This window comes from Durio zibethinus, chromosome 4 (genome assembly GCF_047325235.1).
Source record: "Durio zibethinus cultivar Kanyao isolate XHJ-2024 chromosome 4, ASM4732523v1, whole genome shotgun sequence".
In the NCBI taxonomy this organism is placed as follows: domain Eukaryota; kingdom Viridiplantae; phylum Streptophyta; class Magnoliopsida; order Malvales; family Malvaceae; genus Durio; species Durio zibethinus.
The window spans coordinates 6482065-6495587 of record NC_143165.1 but is presented as its reverse complement, the minus strand read 5'-3'; the positions used below and the strand labels follow the sequence as shown (position 1 = coordinate 6495587).

Genomic DNA, 13523 nt, shown 5'->3' with positions numbered 1-13523 from the left:
ATTATAAAATATATATTTTTTATTTTATTATATTTATATATAATTTTTATTAAAATTTTAAAAGTTTTTATTTTTTTGTCTTTTTTTTTTTATATCATGTGGTATTACTGTCGTGTTTTAAGATTAAAGACATAAAGCAAAAGCGAACCAAGTCACTGCATCCTCTATCCATTATTTGATTGGTTCATCTTTCTTTTCTCTAGTCTTCCACCTCCCTCCCTTTCCCCCATCCCCCCCCCCCCCCCCCAAAAAAAAGGAAAAAATAAAATTCCAATTACTTAACCAAAATTAATTAAAATAACCCATAAAATTGATGTTATAAACAATAATGAAAAAGCTCTTTAACCTTAATTAGATGGTGGGTTGTTTTGAGGATGCTTGACCTAGCTAGTTGTATTGAACAGTCAACAGTGGCATTTTGAATGAAAAATCTTGTAGCTCAATCCAGTAGGGTTAATCTAATTTATTACTCCATTATTTTTAACCGGATTAATTCAACAAAATAACAAGAATATGTAGTATTAGTGTTGTTTGATTGAAACACCCAAATAGCCAGCTAATCTAAGAGGAAACTGGATGATGGTGTCATTCATTTCTTTATCTACACTTGCATGCATGTGCAAAAACACACACACACACACACACACACACACACACACACATATAGCTAAACTTAATTTTCAGCTTATTACATGCCAAAAATAACCATTCATTTGCTTATAAATGATGAACAACATTTGGTTTAAGGTGGAAGGATTTACAGAACTGATCAGTGAAACCAAAGAAGAGAAAACAAACACGGGAAGACTTACATAGATAAACACTGTTTATATATATGAACAACTCGCCATGGCTCTTAATTTTTTTATTTTTAAGGGGGGAAAAGAAAAAAGGAAGCAACAACTTAATCTAACCAAAAATGTAGTTAGTAGGTGCGAGCTGGATTTTATTTAACATGGAAGACTCACATCAAGCTCAAATTCTGATCCGGGTTCATCATCTTCATCAATAGAATCGATGCCAACTGCCCCATGACCAGGACCAAAAGCCTTGATATGATCTTTTAAAGACCTCTTGTGCTTGAAGTCAGACCCGCAAAGGCAATACCAAATCTTTCCACAATTCTTCTCATGGGTTCTCCAGTCTCCTTTCACTGCAAAAGCCTTGTCACATTTTCTACACATGAAGGGTTTAATTCCATGTTTTCTTTTGTAGTGTGTTTGGAGAGTTCTGAAATCTTTGAGAGGTCTTGCTCTTGGGTGATCGATGTTGTGCTTACAACCCGGTGCACAGCAATAGCATGGGAGTCTTAGCATGGCGGTTGGCTGCGTTCCTCTTAGAGAGTCAGGTCCCTTTCTGTACTGCGATCCATGCCCCCACATATGCATCTGCACAATATGCATATATGAAGCCACAAATCCATGATGGGAGTTAGAGAGATCAGATAGAGTCGTAGGAAGCAATCAGGTCATTATAATTAGAAAGAAAGCTATATATATATATGCACAATATGCACTATATATAAGAGCCCATAGAAATTTGCAAAAACTGAGAGAAAATACTTCATTATAACGAAATAAGTACTGCAAGAACCCTTAAACCATATATAATCTTATACGACATCTCCTCGAGGAATAACATGATATCCTATTAACTAGTTATGAGTATGCTAACTCTTAGTTTCAGTAATAGGGTTTAGTTCTTAACATCTTCAAATATAAAAAATCAAGTCCTACAAAGAGAGGAAGAGAGAAAGAAGGGCCGGGATGGATGGGTGTTGGCAGTTGCACACATCAAATCAAATATCTAAGAGTTTGAACTGGTAAATAAACCCCAAACATAACAATTAGGATCGATGAGATATCTTTCAAGGTTTCAACAATTTTATTGGGAATTTAACATGAGATGCCTTCGTTAATTGTAATAGGTATTAATTAGAGGTCTCTAATTTACAGGCTGCAGTGTCAGACTAATATTATCTACTGCTTCGGATGCAAAGGCATCTGAATCCAGGGTGTTTCTTTTTGCAGACATGAGAAATGACTTTATAAATGTTACAGTAGCAAACAGTTTTCTAAAGACTGGACATTCAAAAGATCAACTGATCCGTCTGAAGTAACCCTGGAAACGCTGAAAATCTCATCAGTCTTGCATTAACCTACTGGCAATTCAGCAGGGGTTCAGCGCACTCTTCAAAATTCCAGGAAGCAAAAGGAACATATTCAAGAATAACAGTTAAATCAAGGAGATCCAAAGCTATGCTGACCTTAGTAAGTGACTTAATATATGTGCAAATATATATTAAATCACCTAAAAACAATTAGATAGTTTGCTAAAGGCAAAAAGATACTTAAGAGACACCATAAAAGCTGATAGCATAAGAAAGCTAATGTAAACCTTATCACAGATCAAATATCAACATTAACTTGCCCCTCGGCTCTTAGCCACTTAATCAAGAAAAAGGCAATGGAAGAATTAACGAAGAGAGAAGCTAAAGCTAAGGAGAAGAAGAAGGAAAATTTCACGGATCATGTCTCATGCAATGAGGCATACCTGCAAGTTGTTATATCTATTAAAGGTCTTGCAACAGACAGGACATGAAAATTGTGTAGGACCAACGAGAATCTGAGTAGGGGTAGGAATCCAATACTGCCCCTTGCTTAAGGGAAACCCAGAAACTGCACTACCATTCCCTCCTAAATTGTCTGTCACATCTGCAGACTGAGAGAGCCTAAACCTCAGATCGGAACTAGGGCTAGGTAGGCCTATGTGTAGGGCTACAGTTACAGCTTCATCATCAACAGTGCTGGAAAAGAGGCTTTCTTTATCCATGTTCTTATCCTCTTCCATAGAACTGCTCGAGGGTTCATTCTCTTCTTGCCTCGTGGCACTTAAATAATTGATGAGAGGAAGAGCTTCTTGGCAAGGAGGTGAGGGAGGATGTGTGCTTTGACACTGAATGGAAGATTTGTTGAAGATTATATTGTTTGTGTGAGCTTGAGAAGAAGGGTTTGGGTGATTTGGAGTTGGAGCACTGAAAGAAGTGTATTGGGGATTGAGAGGCATGAAGTTGAAGCATCCAGTGAAGAGATTGGAGCATGGGTCTGTCATGGTTGAAAAGATTGGAAAAAGAAACTATTATAAAGTGGATTGCTTGTACTTTGGCAACTAGAATGATGAGACACGCATACTTATATAAATAGAGATACATATACATATACATGCAGTGAGTGAAGAGCTTAATTAGGGTAATTTTTGTAAGGTAAAAAATAGCAAAAAAGTTAGGGGAAAATCAAGGTGAAAGATTTAATATGAGAGAAGGTTGTGAAAGCAGAAAAAAGTAAAAAGGCAGAGACCGAAGTCAGAGATTAGACAGTTGTCTCCTAAGAGAGAGAGTTGCAGTTGCACCTCATAGAGTTAAGAGAAACAAAGGGGTGGAGGGGACATTCTGTTATTTCAAACCATTATCTTGCTTGAGCCAACCAACAAAGTGGTTTGAGGCTGGCTAAGCCCATTTCCATTTGCTTTGGTGGGCGTGTATTTTGTTCCTTTTACATGCATTTTCCTCAATACACAGTATTCTCCCTGTTCCAGTGTATCTTCTTTTTGGCTTCTGGTTTATGTATATGTATATGTAATAAAACAATTCAAAAAGTAGTGAAAGGTTTAATTTATAAACTGGTTGGTATCTTATGTTAAGTCATTGAATATGTCTTGGGCTGTACGCAGTTCTTTGTGCCGTGATTGTGAATCAAATGCTTCTCCAATAACACCTAGAGAAGTTTCCAGTATTAACATGATAACTGAATATTGAACAGGAAAATTAATGTAGAAACGGAACAAAGCTAAGGGCATTTTTGAAATGAAAACCAAAGGCAAATGCAGATGCAGTGGCTAGGATAGGATAGGATATAGGATAGGATCCAAGTAATAGTTTTAACAATGGAGCCGGCAAGGAAAGTGATGGACAAAAGCTACAGCAAGTGAAGTCAATCCTCTTTGATTTCTTCATTAATACCCCTCTATCGAGTGCCATGTATTGAATTTTCAAATTAAAACCTCAAAATTCATGAAATCACGTTAAAATATATTGTGAAACTTTTTTTTTCATCATTAACTTAAAATTGATTGATTTGAGTTAATGCGAAATTTCATTTTAAGTTACATGCACTTAAACTTTTTGACGTGGGAAGCCAGCTCAATACGAGAAGTGAGCCTCACTTATTTAGGACACTCAGACACCACATTTGATGGATCATTACTAACAATTCGTGAAAACATGATTATATATATTCTTTTAGTTCAGAGAAAAAAATACGTTATTAACTTAAAATTAATTAATTTAAATTAATATAAAAACTCGTATAAATAACATGCATTCAAAATTTTCCCATGTGGGAATCTGTAAACTTAATTTGTCTATCATTTATTTAAAGAGAGAAGAAGAAGATAGACATTTTCTTTTTATTTCGGTTGGAAATGGAGATTTTATATTTTTATATGTAAATCTAGATATAAAAGGGTTGTGGGTTGGTAGAACTAGAATGCTCTATTATTCCACACATGACACAGTTTCTAACACAAGAAACAAGAAGCAAGTCCAATGCACAAAATTTTCCTTCCAACAATTTGACCATTCAAAACTCATAGGAGATTAATTGAAACCAGATAATTAACAGTCAACAAAGGGGAATTCTGGAAATAACAATTTCTTAGTTTTGCCAAATCATTCATGTTTTCTAGGCATAGGGGTAACTTGAGTTAACCATTAATTAAATGCATGTATCTCTAAGTTTACAAATATCAAGATCTTGGCTGCAGCCAGTCGGCCAGTCCATCAGGTAAATTTCTGCAATCCTTTTTGCATTGGGATTTGAGCGTTTTGGACTTATTTCAACAAACTATTGCCAAGGGCATTCATATCTTTTTATTGCAAATTAGAATATATCATATTATAAAAAAGAATCTATATGTATATCTATATACACCACCTATTAATACTTACATAGAAAAATATGTAGTATATATATATATGACCATAACATTCTCTATAGTTTGTGAATATTATAATGTCATTTGAACACAGTCCTATACATATATATATGACCGTAATGCTTTTAATTTAATTTAATATTCCCAAGATTGCACGAGTGTGTATGTGTGTATTTTGGAAATGCGAGCATAAGCCTATGCCTTTTTGAGTCTCCAAGTCCCCACAATTTGTTGACATTTCCAAACAATGCTGCCTCCCTTGAAAAACCGTATTATATCAACTCTTGTTTGTTTCATTCATTATCCATAATGCTTTAAACCACTAAAAGCTACATGTGATGTCCATAAATAAAGGTTTTCTCTTGTGGTTTCTACAATCATATACATTATTTTTTTATATGAAAAAAAAATGATAGTATTCATATTCAGTTTTTTTAAGTGATAGATACATATTGATCACTTTTTAAGTTCTTGTTATCATTAATTGAACACAGGGTTTGACAATAAGATGATGAATGATAACTAAAAAACAATTTAGAACTTATTTTACCTTCATCTATATAATATCTATGCTAGTAAAAATTGGTAATAAGTTCTTATAATGTTGCAAATTAAGGAAAGATTTGCACAACTACATATCATTTTTGATAACTAGCTTGAATTATATCTACTTTAATTTTAATCTAAACTATATTGATTTTAATGTGCAAAGGATTACATATGTCCACTTTTACTAAAGGCTTTGGGTTTGGCTGGTTTTGTTTCATGGTTCTTGCTTCTTTGCCCTTCATTCGTGCGTCACATCAATAACAAATAAGAGAATTTAAGTTCATTAGGCCTTAAATTCATTTGCATATATATAAATGTGCTTGCGAACGAGAAGGTTGGTCAGTGATTTTCATTTATAACAATGCCAACAAACCTTCTTTTATGTTGCAAGGTGGAATAGGTTTGCTAAAAAACTAACCTCAAAGTAGAGAACTATGTGATCGTGTGATTAGTTAAGAGTGCAGAAGATACTTGTTATAAAGCAGACAATATATATATATATATGATGATATGTATGGTTATAGTATATACATACAACATGTGATGGTGACAGTTGAGGATTCCCTTCATGCAGAATGGAGATGGAGTGCAACAGGAAGGACTAGCAGAGAGAGATAACCCCAAATGCCATGATTGGATCTCACTGTTCACATTCATATTTGACGTCATTAATTATTATATTATTATTCAGGGGAGAGAGGAAAAGAGAAGAGAAGAAATTTATTCAGCTGCTACTGGCTATCAGGATGAAAGCGATGTGCTGCTCATCTTTGGATGTCCCACTCAACATCATTAATTAGATTCAAGGAAAAGCCCGTGGCTAGCTTGAAATTAGTTGTTAGGGAACTTCACTGTATATCATATAACCCATGTACTACATATGCAAGCATAACATTCACACAAAAAAAAAAAAAACTCATCCATGCATATACCATCATGATTCATGAGAGCTTTGAGGCATAGGAAAGACCTCAGGTGGGTTTCCCTTTCCAACATGACTGATCATTTTAAAGAGGGGGGCTGGCCTCGGCTGCATATCACATCATTTACTTGCTTCTCTCATCCTAACCAATGCGTTCAATAGAGGCTTATTACAAGCAAACACAAACAGTTCTGGTTTCAGAAGCTGTGTAATCCAGCTAGCTTTAGCTAGTTTTATTCACCAAAAAGTACTGACACAATGGTCCTAACCACATCATACAACGATGGTCAAAAGAGCTCCATTTTACTTTGCTATCATAAAGAATAACCCAGCAATTCAGTTTTTGGGCCCTACAACTATTGCCTTCATACTTCAAATCTGTCTAGCAAACTATCAAACCCAGGGTAGATGGCACCCTTTCGAGAAAAGTTCAGTCCCCAAGTTTTTTCTAACCCAGGATATTGAAGTCTGTATGAAATATAAAACCTATCGATGTTTTAGAAATTTGGACAGACGTGATGCCTCTATCTTATGAATGCCCTATATGGCAAGAAACCTGAAGAACTAATAATTACGGGCAGGTGAAGGTGTGGCTTAGATGTCTTTGCCGCCGTTTAACTAGATAGCAAGTAGTAACTTTGTTTTCCCATCGCGAAGTGACTTGTATGAGGAAGACATGCAGCTAGCTAGTGACAGAAGCTTTTAATGAATAATAGATGAGATAAGATGAAAGTGAAAGCTTAGCCAGCCAACACAGTTTTTTACCCTTTGGCAAAAAGCTCCAAAATCTTGAAAACAATGGGTCGACAGTGACTGCCATCTTGAAGGGTTAGCACAATGCGGACGAAAGGCAAATGTGAAAGGGACAGCTACGAGCTTCAATTCAAAGCAATTATAGCACTTTTTAATCAATCTGAAGCGCTTGTACAAGAGCTTTCAATTAGTTTCAACGAAAGAAGGGAAAAAAAAAAATTAAAAAAGGCTAAAATGTAAAAGGAGGAAAAAGAAGAAACATAAATATAAAGCTGAAAGTAGATAAGCGACATTGAGAAAAGTAGCTAGTAAGCAAAAAAATCAAAAGAAAGTTGTCGATGCTCATCATTTTCTTAAATGAAGCAGTAATTCACCTGCCAAGTTATAAAACAGCCGTGTAAACAATGGGGATGCAAACAAACTTAATTTTGATATATTATTCGTAAATATATTCAAATTTTATTTATTTATATTTATTTTTTAAGTTTAATAAATGATTTTAAATAATATTTTTATATTCATTCATATTTTTAAAATTATTTATTAAATGAATTTAATATAAATAAAAATTTATTTGATTTATTTATATTTATAAATAAATTTATTTAAAATTTCTTCAATTATCTTAATACTATTTTTAGATTTATTTATATTTGGTTGAATTTATTATGTTTGTTTTGATTTTTCTTTTAGTTTGTTTGATTTTAATTTATTTATTATTCATAAATACATTTATTTATATATATACATTCATGAATATATTTATTTAATATTTATAAATAAAATTAATTAATTAAATTAAATACAAATTAAATGTAAATATTTTATTACTTAAATAAATTAATTTCAAATAAATAAAATAATTTTTTTAATCAAATTTGAATATCTTTAAAATTAAATGATTATATGCGAATGAATATACACACATTTATTCTTTCATATTCTATTCCTTTATAATTCTATAAGCGATGCATAACGCTGCAATCAAACAACGTTATTTTCTCGTATTTAACATCAAGCAGAAGGCCATCAAGAACACGAGAATCCCGCAAATCAAGGGGGCCAACACTTAGAAAACATCAAGCGGATGTGACGGATAATTAATCTCAATGGAGAGGAACCGGGTGTTTGTTTTTTTCCTTCTTTCTAAATATCATTAATCAAATCAAGTAATAGGTACCAAGAAATACTTTGTGGCCTGATTTTGTTTTGACGGTGGGGGGTGGGGGCCGTGAAACCGTCGGCTTTTGTATGATTGTGTTAGAGCTGGGGACGGTGATTTTAATTATATGATGTTAAAGTGCAGAGAATGCCAAACCGTACTTTCTCTTGCTTCAAATTTACAAAGTGGCTAATAAGGACAAGAAAAAAAATAGAAGAAATTGAAAATTAATTTAAATTTCTAATATTTATTTTACTTTAGATTTTTTTTTTATTTCATTCGGATTTAATTTAAATATTAAGTATATATATTAAATTTGAATTGAATTTCAGATAAAAATAAAAAATAAAAAAATAGAATCAAATTATATATTTTATATATTTTTATATATTTTTTAAATTTTTATAAAATAAAAAAATAATTTTATTTCAAAATCTATATAAATTTATAAAAATTTTATATTAAAATAATATATAAAAAATAAAAAATTAATTTTTAAAAATCAATAAATTGAATTGATAAAATTCAGTTTAATTTAAATCATATGAAAAATTGATTTGAATTCGGATTAACTTTTAAAAATTTATAATATTATACAATATCTAAAAAAAATCGAATCAAACCAAATTCAATCAAATTCGAACCATTTACACCTTTAGTGATTAAGATCTAAAATAGTGCCAAAAAATGGTATAGATTCAAATAAAATAGGAATAATATTCTTCATAAGAGTGCAAATGATATAATGTTTGACAAATAATTTGTGAATATATTTAATTTATATTTATTTTTTAAGTATAACAAACGTTCATAAATAATATTTTAAAATTTATTAATTAAAATAATAAATAATAAATATAATAAAATTTATTTATATTTAATTTATTTATTAAAATTAATAGAGTATTTGATAAATAATTCATAAATATGTTTAACTTTTATTTATTTGTTAAACTTAAAAGATTATTACAAATAATATTTTATGATTAATTAATTAAACAAATAAATTACTAACATAATCGCATTCTTTTATATTCGGTTGATTTATATCTTTAAAGGTAAGAGCATATATTGCTCAAAAAAGTCAAATATGCACAGTTACAATCATTGGAATTAACGAGGACTTCATGCAAAAAGCCAAACGGGGTAACCATGCGAGGGACACTCATGTTTGTACTTTGATTTTAGTGTTAGAATACTAAATTAGATGGGCATAAATGGTTCTCTATTTTTTATAAAAATTCGGAAAAAAAAATCGAATCCTCTCTCTAATTATATTACTAATGTTATGCAATGAATAAAGTTAGCAGCTCAATTCGAAATTGAAAGATTTTGATCTGATCTAATTTTATAAGATTAATTTTTTTTTTTAAATTAAATTTCAGATCGAGTCGAATTGAGTATTATTAAGAAAAAATCGAGGTTGATCAGGTTCAGATTTTAAGTAAATCTGACTCGATTTGATATTATATAAAAAATTATTTTTAATTATTTTTAGTTTTTATATATTTATATTTAAAAAAATAATATTTTATTAATTTTAAATTAAATCGGATCGAGTATAATTTATACAATATCGAATTCGAGTATAAAAAAATAAAAAAAATTCAAGTCAAATTCGAATTTTATAATTATAAAATTGAGTCTAGTCGGGGTGAGTAAAAACCGGCCCGCCCTGACCCGTTTGCCAACCCCAATGAATGATGGATGACGTTTTGTTTGACAATGAAGAAGTAATGTATGGGTTTGGCCTTATTTGTTTATTTATGATAATTAAGGTAAGAAAAAATTTTTAAAAATTAAAAATTAATTTGAAATTATAGTATTTGATTTGATTTAGATTCATTATTTTATTCGATTTAAATTAAATTTAGATATTAAATATATATATATATATATATATTAAGTAAATTGAATTTTGAATTGACAAGTGAAAAATAAAGAAAAAATTAAATTAAATCAAATTATATATTTTTATTAATTTATATATTTTTTACATTTTTATAAAATAAAAATAATTATTTTTCACCTAAATCTATTTAATTATACTAAAAATTATATTAAAATAATATATAAAAAACAAAATAAAAAATAAAAAATCCTGGAACTGAACTGAATAAAACAAATATAATTAAGTTCATGTTGGATTATAAAAAAAATTCGGTTTCTATTCAAATTAGATTTTAAAAAGTCAAAATTTTATGTATTATAAAAAAAAAAAATCAAATCAAATTAAATTTGATTCAAATAGTTATTTCAAAATGGATGGGCCATGTATTTATATTCATTCATTCAAGCCATCTGGGCCCGAAATTAATGGGTCATACATTCTGGCATCCACTATAACTGATATTAGGCCTTTCTCCACTTACAAACTCAGAAGCTCAATCCATAAGCCGCCTTCAAAAACTTTTAACTCCAAAATTTTCCCCATTGCTTTGGGTTATGCAGTTTGGTTTAGGAAAATTAAAAAAAAAATGTGAGTGATGTTAAGCTTCACTTAATTGTTGTTTTTACTACTTACTTGACTGTCATGCTTTGTTAGATTTCATGCCATGATCAATTACATTTAAAAGGAAAAAAAAATTATTACTATTTTTATCTGTTAATATAAAGAAAATACCTTAAATTGTAGGGATATCAATTTTATCTATACCTAATAAGAAATTTGATTTTTTATTCAAATGATGATGGATGAGTATTACATTGTATATATGAGGATAGAATAGATATGATTTTAAATTTTTATTAGGTATGAGTATGGAAATAAGTAATATAGCACCCGTCTTATATTCATGCCTGATATATATTTATATATATTTAATATATATAATTTTTATTAAATAATATAAATTATTATTTTAGATTAATTAAAATTAATATATTTTAATTGAAAAATAATATTTAATATATATTTATAAAAAATTACGTAAATATATAAGATAAAAATAAAAAAGCTACGAAAAATTTAGTTTTTAATTTTTTTTTTTTAGCTATGAGTATGAAGATTACTCATATTTATTAAATATCCGTAAAAATATATATTGAGATAAATTTAAAATATTCATTAAATATGAGTACGAAAATAAATATAATATAAAAATATAAAAATTAGAATAAAAAATATTTTACCTTATGCGTATCCTATCCATTGACATCTCTATTAAGTTGTCTATGTTTTTATAATTTTTTGCATTAGTAGAAATTGATATTTGACAATTATGTCTCTATGCATCTCCAAATAAAAAAGTTACCTTATAAAAATTTTGCATGAATCCAAGTAATTTTTTATACTTGAGTAAGGAAAAATAATAACCACCATTTTTCATATCAAGGCACAGTATATTTTGGGTCGCTTTGTAAAATCATAATGATTGTGACCAATTTCTTTTATGTAATATATATCTTTCACAAAGTTGGCATGCAAAGTTTGAATATATAGCTTTTTTTTTTTTTTTAAATCGAAAAGTAATTTCTCGATTTATTTTATTCATTGAGATCATCATGTAAAAACTTACGTATATCGTCTTCAAAATTTTAATTTAATGATTACAGGTATTCGAGGAAACATTAAAAGTTTGATTTCAAACTGAGTTTTTTTTTTTATATATATTAAAATTTTATCTTCTGATGAATCGATAAAAAAAAAAAACCCTTAAAGTAAATCTCGAGCCAAGTTAGCTAAGCAATTTGCACAAAAATTAACGTTTATATATGAATGTTTTAGGGAAGAAACCCAATTCCTCTTCGTTAAATTCTTACACTCATGAATTTCTTGACAAAGAGGCTTTTTATTATTTAGTGATTGCAAAATCTTTTGAATAGATAATAATGAATCCGATTCAACAATAATAATTTTACAATCAAAATCACAAACAACCAAAGTATTTATATAGATATCATAAATTTTCGTTTTAGTAATTGAATCTTGATCTGATCTCTTGATGTATCCAAAAAATTCAATCAGTCTTTCAAACGTAGAGAATTATGCACAATCAACCAAAAGAAATGTTGGATTTTCACAAGCACTTCCAATAGAAATCTGATGACAAATCATCCTTAATGAGATGATATGTTCATTTCACCATGAAAATTCCATTAGGAAAAGTTGTCCTCAACCTCATATGGAATTGGAAGAATTGAAGAAATTTGATGAGCAACCTCTTTCTGCAAAAAATTTAACCGTGACCAGTCCCAGTTGCCATTAACATCCAAATAATAGCTAACCATATCATCTTTCCAGTCCATTGATGATAGCTATTAACTCAAAAGTTTTTCCATCAACCCATTTACAAACTAAAATAAGTATTCTGTCCATTATAGATAGATTAAACAAAAACTGTCGACTATTTCTTGAATCGATTAGTATATTATTGAAGTCGACATTTGAAAATTACATATTCGAAAAAATTTTAACACGTAATGTATTTTTCAATAAAATATATAATTAGATAAAAAGATTAAATGGTAGATTAAAAATTTCAAAAACAAAAAAAAAAATTAACAACTATTTTTCACTACTTCTTTACTCAAACAAATACTAGGCCATGAAAAAGATGCTGTGCCCTTTAATGAACTTTGCAATAAATTAAGATTAATACTATAATTTGGCTATTCAATTACGGAACTTTTTGTCATTCTCTTGAATTTCATCTCAAATTGTAAATAACTTAATATGTAATTTGCTTATTCAATTATATTATTTTTTAAGATTTAATACTTATAAAAAATTTATTGTTAAATATTTAAAATTTGTTTTCATAAAATATTTTATATCGTTGAACATTAACATGATAATTATTGATAAATAAAAATTTATCATGAATCATCATATTATTTGTTATCACATCACTTTACTATTGGTATGTGGGACAAAATATTTAACGAAAATAAAAATCAAGTAGGATTAAATTTTTTTTTAATAAATATTCAAATAATAAAAAATGATATAATTCAAAGGGTAAATCTAAAGTTATTGATAAAGCATTCGCTGTAAAATGTCGACATAAGGAACGGTGATAAAGGCACGTGAATTTGGAAGCGCTCTCATCCAGCGCACCGCTAACCGTAACGAATCATTACTTTGGCAATAAAAAGTCGGCATAAGGAACGGTGATAAAGGCATGTAAATTTGGAAGAGTTCAC

General features: G+C 29.3%; 1 protein-coding gene across 1 annotated transcript; it reads right to left on the bottom strand.

The window, feature by feature from the left end:
* Positions 1–699: 699 nt before the first annotated feature.
* Positions 700–3250, bottom strand: LOC111287975 (zinc finger protein WIP2-like). The gene is made up of 2 exons (XM_022878676.2): positions 2554–3250; positions 700–1388 (listed from the first exon to the last, which is right to left on the bottom strand). The coding sequence occupies exons 1-2, from the start codon at positions 3109–3111 to the stop codon at positions 951–953; spliced, it is 996 nt and encodes a 331-aa protein (XP_022734411.2). The 5' UTR covers positions 3112–3250; the 3' UTR covers positions 700–950.
* Positions 3251–13523: the final 10273 nt, after the last annotated feature.